The following is a 9,116-nucleotide window of genomic DNA, read 5'->3' on the forward strand; positions in this document are numbered from 1 at the left end:
TTGACCAAAATGGTATAATTTAAGGCTTTTTCTATTTTGATCTTTAGAACTTCAGGCGCAGAGAGAACTTCTCCTTCATGGCATCCACTTCATCTTCACCTCCTGTTACTCTTTCTTCCACTCTTTCTTTGCCGAAATCTTGCACTTCTCATACTACTAACAAAATTGAAAATCTTGTAGAATACTCCTACATCCCTGAATCCGCCCAAATCAGTGAATCTTCTTACCCTCTCCTCAGCCCTTATCAGTTGTACAAACGACCTAGCTCCTTTACCCGCAGTATCCGCACCCTTATCTCTACCAGACGCCCTCACCCTAAAGAATATATCCAGTCTTCTCGCCTGGATCAGTGTGCTCTTCAAGCCACTTCTGCTGAGCAATATGTCACTCTGGAGATTCCCTCCGAGTTGCTCTCCAACTGGAAACGAGAAGGTTATACTCATCTTCATCTTGGAGGCATCAGATTAATCCTTACCCTTCATGGGAGAAAAGGATTACCGGTTACCGCTCGACTTGCTATGCTTGATACCCGGTTTAAACAGTACCAAGATGCTGTTATCGGTACTGTCCTCACAACCCTTCATGCAGGAAGTGTTTTACTCACTTTCTATCCCAATTTCAATCTTTCTCTCCAAGACCCCAATTTGCCCACAACCTTGAAAGTCCAGGTTCAGATTCAAGGTGCTGAACAAATTTCTTCTGCCAAAATTGCCACTTTACACCACCAACTCGTCTACAGGCTTCAAAATCATGCCTTAGATCTACCCGCTCCAGAACACCACTCTGACACCCTCATGGTGTTAGCAGAATCTGACCAGATCCCGACAATCATCCAGATTCCACGACAAATTTCCCGTCATGAGCTCATCAAGCTTATGCCTCTTGAATGGATCTCCAACTATGAACAGTTCCATAACAATACAGCTCCAATTCAGACCTCTGAAAGCATGTTTGAAAGACGACAAGATGGAACCGTCAGAATGACTTTTAAACCACCTCCCAGTGCTCCACAAGAGCCTCCTAGGCTCTCCTTTACCTATTCTTCAATGATCACAGCTGTTCAGACAGCGCAGGAAGATCTGCCCATTACAGGGTTTAATTCTCAAGGCTACCCTGTTTATCCAGCCAAACACAATGGCCATTTCCTATGGGATGCCCCTGGTTCCGGCATGTGTGACCCAAATTGTCCCTGCTGGGATGATTGGGAAGAAGACGATGATTACGCAACCACAAGGAAAAAGAAACCCAAGAAGAAAAAACCTCCTGTCCCATGTCACCACTGTGACCCTAAACCACCATCAGATCCTCCACCTCCACCGGCTCCATTACCCATCTACCGAAAAGAACTCACATGGATTGCCAAACATTGCAAATCTGAGATTCCATCACCACTCTCACACCCAACACCTATCGTCCAACCACTGGCTTGTATGATGTTTTCCTCTACTTCTTCAGATTACTCTTCTTCCTTTCCTCCTTTGGAACCCCATACAGATTCTCAACGAAATGTTGTGTCCAAACCCTTTATCCCTTCACCTATTACCTCCACTGGCCACCTGGAGCCCCCTAAACCTTTTGAATCAGTCCTCAACTGGCACACTCAAAATGCCAGGGCCCAAAATGATTCTTTGTTGCATCTCAATTCAAAAGTTGAGAACATCAGTTTGCGAACTGAACAGATTGAGACAAAAGTTGATTCCATCACTGCACAGATGCAGCAGATCCACCAAAATCTTCACTCCCGAATTGGCCAACTCGATTCAGAGTTACGAGCCATGCTAGCCCATAGATACAATGGTCCCGAATTTGACCAAAAAGAGAGGGAAATCAGGCGATTAAAGGCTGAACTTGCTCAGATTGAATCTGAAAAACAGAGACCTACCCTTTTCACCAGTTCACCTCTTATTCCTTCTATCGGTCCAACTTACCATCCTTTTGCCTCTATGCTCTCTCCTATTAAACAATATGACCCTTCCAAGTTATTTGGCATGACTCATACTCTTTTCAGAGACAATCCTTTGCCACCGCCACCTAAACCTAAACCCAAACCTAGACCACAGCCTCGACCTCCCCCTCTTCATCCTTCCTCTCTGACCATCCCTGGCCAACCATCTCCTACTTTTACACCGACATCACCACCAGCTCCTTTATCAGTCCCTGCCCAATCAAAAGATAAAGAACCCATGAACCAATTTACTGCTCACGCAGTCAGCCATTCATCTACTGACGATCAAACTTCTGATTCAAATCTAGCTGTTTCAGATAGCCATACCGAAACCGACTCAGAATCTTCAGCATCCACCAGTGACTCTGAAAAGTCCTATGCTGATATTACCAAAATCCTGATGGCTCAACCTGATCAAGGCCAAACCTCTCATACAGAACCATATGTTGATATTCCCTCCGAAGTTGAAGAAGAAATGCCTGAATCTTCTGCCACAAACCAACCTTCTCCAGCCCAGCCCAATCCTCCCAGTCAAAAATCGTCAAATGGTCCATGGTTCACATTTGATGATCTTCCATCTCATAAATGGCGTGACCGACTCAATGAAATGTCTGCCTGGATTGACCTGCAGATGCTAAGAACAGGAGCAACAACTCAATCAGTCCTTAGAGAATTTGCTACTCGTTTTACGGGTGCTTTAAGAGATTGGTTTGATTCGTTAGGACAATATCGCCAGTTACAGTTTGTTGACCTTCCAGAAGTTTCAAGTGCTCTTGCTGTACTTCATGATCAATTCCTTGGCGACCCTTCTGCAGTCTTTGAAGCTGCCAGACGAGACTACCTCAACATGAAATGCTGCTCCCTCAATGCTAAGGATCTTGACTTCCATTATAAGCGAATGTCCCTGCTGTTCTATAAGCTTAATGGATTCAATGAGCCGACATTAAAGCATGTCTTTCTGGCTTCCCTCCCCGAAGAACTCCAACCTGACATCCAGAGACAACTTACAGCATCCAATCTTTCCCTAGACAACATCTCCCTTGGCAAAATCTTCCAGCTTGCCAAAACCTGTCTTGACAAACTTTGCGAGCAAAAACAGTTTTTCAAAGAACTGTTGAAAGACAAAGAACATTTCCGCAGTGCTTGCAAAAAGCCTTATTTACAGATCAAATGCCACAAGAAAAAGGATTGCGATTGCAGTTCAAAGAAAAAACGGCATTTTCGGAAATTCAGAACTCCAGAATTTTCATCCAAACCTCGCAGATCCCGAAAGCCCTACCGGTTCTTCAGAAAGAAATCTTCCTCCTCCAGAGAATTCAAACGAAAGCAATCAAGCAGATGTTTCATCTGCAAGAGAAAAAGCCACTATGCCAAAGATTGTCCCAACAAAAGAGAAAAGGCCATCCGGTTGGTTGAGCATCTTCAAGCAACTACGGACTACTGGTCCTAAGAACAGTCTTAACTGTTGTAGTTCTGGTATAACAACGCCACGTACTTTACCCTAACTTTCTTTTCTTTTAAGAGAGTCACTCTTATTCGTGAGGTTTTGGGATTTGACATATCACTCTTAAAAGTAGCTTGATTAATGTAGCTCTGATGATTGATTATTTTGCACGATTGTGTGAGTGTGATTTTTTTTCGGTCGAAGATAATTCTTATACTTTTATTTAATTGTTATTATTAGAGTGACTATTTTTTTTTCTTTTGAGAAAGTCACTCTTATCCGTGAGGTTTTGGGATTTGACATATCACTCTTAAAAGTGGCTTGATTAATGTAGCTCTAATAATTGATCATTTTGCTCGATTGTGTGAGTGTGATTTTCTTTAGATTGAAGATAATTCTTATACTTTTATTTAATTGTTATCATTAATCCGATGAAAGAAGTAAACACAATTTTAAAAAAAAAAAGAGATTTCAATTTGGGTTTGAAATATTGCTAAATTTTTATCACTTAAATTGCTAGGGCCTAGCAATAAGCTGGTTGGGGGTGTGATTGATACTAAAAAAATTACATTTAATAAGGATTAAATTATCAATTTTTCACTTACATGTTGATTAATGCGCTCATTATTCCTAAATTATCTTAACACTTCCCAAATATATTTTTATGTTAAATTAATTTGTAGTATGTTAATTTTATTTTAATGTTATATTGTAGATATATTTCACGAATAAGAGGAGTTGGAATTGGAAGCGGTTAACAAAGAAGAATTCTGGAGTTGCTGGAGTCATTTGGAACGCATTATTGAGGAGATGTAATTAATAAAAAATAAATATTTCAAAAATAAAAAAGAACAAAGTAAGCTGTGATTGTTAGGTGGCCATTTTGCCACCTTACCATCACCCATTTGTTGCTTGTTTGTTTATGTGATAATAATAAGAAATAATAATAGAATAAGAAAAGTTGAAGATGATGGCCACCTATAAATAGAAGAAGTTTTTAGCGAAAGGGAAGGAGCTGAAGAGAATCGGAGGAAAGCTGATGGATTCTTTCTTCTTCTTTTTTTCTTCTATTTTCTTGTTTTATTTTGTAATAAGTTTTCTTATAATATATTTTAGAAGTTTGTTAAATAAAATGAGCGTTTTTTTTTTCAATATTAGTGGCTAAATTTTCTAAGCTGAGATGAAAGGTGAAGCTCAAAGATTCAAATTATTAAATTAATTACTCTCTTAAATGAGTTTTGAAGTTTATTTTATTTGTTTGTATTTTTCTTCCTTATCGGTTTCTTTTATGTCATGTTAATTTATAGATACAGATCTCTTCAGATTTATATAGTATTTTAACATAATGTCAACACTGCAATATAGTTGTGGCACATTAAGTACTCAGTCCCATATTTATCCACACAAATGGTTAGTTAAAAATTAAATGACATAATAAGTATTGGCAAAAGAGATGCAAAATATAGATTTGAGAGAGTGTTATAACCATAATTTGAAATCCAAGAGTGGATTTCGTAATCTTAGCATATTTTTAAATTAATTCCTATTAATTTCTTTTCTCGTGTTTAATTTTCTTTGTTTAATAAATTGACTACTATATTTTAAATTTCCTATGATTTGACTCCAAACTCACCATGTTATATTATAAATAGACACTCTTATATTTATGAGTAATAACACTTTTGAGTCGAGTTAAAACCCATGAAACAAAATCAAGGTTCGAAGAGTTAACATTGGAAATGCTTATGATGCCCTTGACCACTTTCTATTGTTGCACTTGCACGCCAGGTTCCAACTTGTTTGCACTTATTTCTGTTTAGAATTACAGATAGTTGCAAAACCGTCTCCACATATAAATAAATTCAAATGATAATGTTGAGAACTAGTTAATAGCATACACGTTGACTCGACCAAATTTTGGCATCAATCAATAATAATATTTGAAATCTCAATAATTAAATTTTAATTTGACAATTAGGGTCAATTTGAGAATGCTGTAACTTTTAAAATTATAAATAATCAGTTGTGAAGAGAATTAATTAAGTGTTTGATAAATTTTGTTTTCAGAAGTACTGTGAGTTTTGAAAGCAGTTATGAACGTTTGATAAATTTTATTTTTAAACTACTGAGAGAAAAACATGACTAAAATGTACATAATGTAGGATAAAATTTACTTATACATATAATATTTTTAATTGTATATTATAATAATTTTTACTAAAAATAAAATTTATAATATATTGATTTTATTTTTATATTTTTATCTTAAAATAATTGATAATTAAATTTATAATATAGTGAAACAAATTTAATAATAATTCGACCAACAAATTGATATTAATAAATTTATATTGATGAATTATAATAAAAATGAATTAAAATATTGATTTTGTTTCCAATTTGAATAAGAATAATTTTGGGTTTAGGTAATAATTTTAAGAGTAATGATATAACCATAAACTCTTGTACAAATTTATTTTGTACAAACTGATGTGACATGATAAGATTGGTTGAATTAAATATCATTTGGCCCACATGATTTGTTTTTATTATTTTATATTTTCATTCAACCAATGAATTAATGTCACGTCTATTTATACAAAATAAGTTTGTACAAGAGTTTGTGACTGTATCATTATTCTAATTTTAAAGATATTTATGAAATTGTATTAAAAGATAAAATTGATTCTTCAACTCAGAATTTAAAAGTTATTCATTCCTTACATTTCAAGTCAACTGCAGGAGGAGTTGATTTTGATAAAAGTGATTATGACTTTTTTTTTTACCACATACTAAAATTAGTTTAAGTTTTCAAAATCACTTTTAAACCTTCCAAAATCAATCACAAACAAGCCTTTAATTGTTATTTATTATTTATTTATTAAATAATAAACTTCATGACTAATGAAATAAATGTTCTATCACCTAAACAATTAAATGTAACGTTAGCCGTCATTTAAAACTATTACGATTCTTAGCATTGCTCCGCGCAAAGTTGTTCGGCAAAACCTCAATTTCAGGCTCGAGAATGACGCATACCACTGAAGATCTAAATGTAAGATGTCATTGGGTCTTTTCTCATCCATAAACTAAAATATAAAGATAAGGTGATAAGCCCACGTGTCACAAATTCAAATCCCCTCTACTTTCTACAAACACAACTCTCACTTTTCACCACCCATAATCAAAATTATGATCATGTCCTCACCAACACTCTTAACACCCACCTCTAAGCCCGCCGCCCTCCTCGCCGTCAAAACCAAAACCGTCACTGCCTCCGTCGCCGCCGCAGAACTACCACCACAAAAGCAAACCCTACTCAGGCGCCAGTTCCTGACCCTTTCAGCTGCCACCACACTCGGTGCTCCTCTGATTGTGTCAACACCAGCAGCATTTGCTTCTTCTGATGAGGAGTACGTGAAGGACACTGAAGATGTGATCAACAAAGTGAGAACGACCATCACAATGGACAAGGAGAATCCGAATGTGGCCACCGCTGTAGCTGAGCTAAGAGACGTGTCAAATACTTGGGTGGCCAAGTACAGAAGAGAGAAAGCTTTGCTGGGCAGAGCTTCGTTTAGAGATATTTACTCAGCTTTGAATGCTGTTTCTGGTCACTACATTAGTTTTGGACCCACTGCTCCCATTCCTGCTAAGAGAAAGGCTAGGATTCTTGAAGAAATGGACTCTGCTGAGAAGGCTCTTTCGAGAGGTAGATAATTCGAAGACATCACTAGCTAAGTGCTAAGACAATATCATTGAGCTACTTGAAGTCGAAGGGAACCCCCTTTCTGTTATTTTTCTCTTTTAAATTTAACACCCCACCCCCACCACCAAAAAAAAAACCAATTTTATCAAACTGTTTTGTAAATTTGAGGTTCATTTGTGAATGAATGATGAGAAATTTGCAATTTACTAGTGGATGTTTCTTTGTTGCCCTGTTAAACTCCATTGTCTGTATTTTCATAGAATTTTAATTGATGATTGCTTTTGGATTAAAGTGTTATTCTAGGATTTGAAGCAAGTTGCTACTAAATTTACAAATCTCTCCATGCATAGAGATGAATAAAGACTTTAGAGGCTAAAACTAAAGATTCTTCTTAGTAGTGGTACAATTGTTTCTTATTTGGTTAACTTTGGTTCTAATGAGCATCACTCGCCATCTTCCTATATCCCAATCATGAAAAGAATATTTAGTAGATCAATAGTTTTTGCTTATTGCCTCTGATTTTGTGAAAATTTTCACGTCGTGATTTACAGTTAATTTATAAAAATATAGAATTACTAAAATCACAACTATCATTCCTCGACCAAATCTAAGTTCGAGGGTGGTTAATATATCGGCATTTTATGGTAGTTAAAAATTCCAATCACATATTATCATTATAGATATGCGACATGTCACATTTTGAAAAGTTAAGGCGAGTTCTATATTGGATTTTTAATCCAATAATATTAGATTCTTAATCCAACGTTGGGCTTATATATGAATAATTATGTGTTACGGATTGTCATATAAGGCTAAATCTAATTAAAAGTGATATATAATATGATGTGAGCCTTTAATGTATAGAGACCCAATAATATTCTAATTCTATGATGGACATAATTAAAAATAACTAGTGACAACAGAAAAATGTTGTGTATATAAGTGGTTATGGTCCTCAGGTCACATGTATCTTTTCTATTCTTTCTGAAATCTCATCGTCAAAAAGAGACTTTAAGAATTCTCTAGGAGAACGTGTAGATCTGAAAGACCAACCACACAATCCTAGAGTGCAATTCAGGGTTATGGATTTAGGTACATTTTCGCATACTTTTATTATTGATTATTGGTGATATAATATGAATGTTCCTGGGTTATAGGTGATGATTTTCACTAAATGATTTCTTGTCTCAGCAAGTTGTTTCAGAGCCTCTTTATGTTAAATAATTGAGAATCAAATTTAATTTTGATTAATGATTAAATCTCGAGTGTTATCGAATTTAATAATATTAGAATTATTAAAATTATTGAATTTGAGAACAAATATGTAACTGTTTTTGTAGAATTTATTATTATTTTTTAAATCTGGATTTATAGTTTAAAGTTAAAAAAAAATTCGGTTTAAAGTTTAGAGCCGGCAGCAACCCAGCCACCTCCGGCATCGTCGCCAGAAGGTAAGGAATGCCGCGGCAGAAGGTAAGGAAGAAGAAAGAGACTGAAAAAAAAGGGGTGGATGACTTCCGGCCATGGTTGCGCCGGCGAGCCAGCAGTGGTCATCACACCGTGGCGGCTTGATTGAAAAGCGACGGCATGGCTGCGAATGAAGAAGAAAAGAAACAAAAGGGGGTTAGAGTTTTCATAGTTAATATCCTACAGATCCCTAAGGCATTATAAAATTTCTTTTCGGCAGAATAATAAAACCTTTTGCATTTAAATCCTAAATCTAGTTGGGCTTAATGAAATCTGGTTTTGGGCCTAACAAGTTGGGCTTGATCAGTTAAGATTAAGTTTAGCCCATTAAAAAAAAAGATTGGTTTGATTTGTGGGCTAGTTCAGGATTTGGTTCGGGCCAATCCGAACCGGTCTAGCCCTGAATTGGTCAACGGTCAATGTTGACCGTTGACTTTGACCATTAACCGAGGTTTGATGTAAATTTTTTTTTTATTATTTATAGATAATTTTTAGTATAATTTTAAATTCAAATATTAGAAGGTTTATATGTATTTTGAGATAAATTAATT

At 35.9% G+C, this 9,116-nt stretch overlaps 1 protein-coding gene across 1 annotated transcript; it reads left to right on the plus strand.

Annotated features, from left to right (window-relative positions):
* Positions 1-6,537: 6,537 nt before the first annotated feature.
* On the plus strand, positions 6,538-7,380 carry LOC18052634 (photosystem II repair protein PSB27-H1, chloroplastic). Its single transcript, XM_006447268.2, has one exon. The coding sequence runs from the start codon at positions 6,582-6,584 to the stop codon at positions 7,107-7,109; it is 528 nt and encodes a 175-aa protein (XP_006447331.1). The 5' UTR covers positions 6,538-6,581; the 3' UTR covers positions 7,110-7,380.
* Positions 7,381-9,116: the final 1,736 nt, after the last annotated feature.

This window comes from Citrus clementina, unplaced genomic scaffold (genome assembly GCF_000493195.1).
Source record: "Citrus clementina cultivar Clemenules unplaced genomic scaffold, Citrus_clementina_v1.0 scaffold_2, whole genome shotgun sequence".
Taxonomy (NCBI): Eukaryota; Viridiplantae; Streptophyta; class Magnoliopsida; order Sapindales; family Rutaceae; genus Citrus; species Citrus x clementina.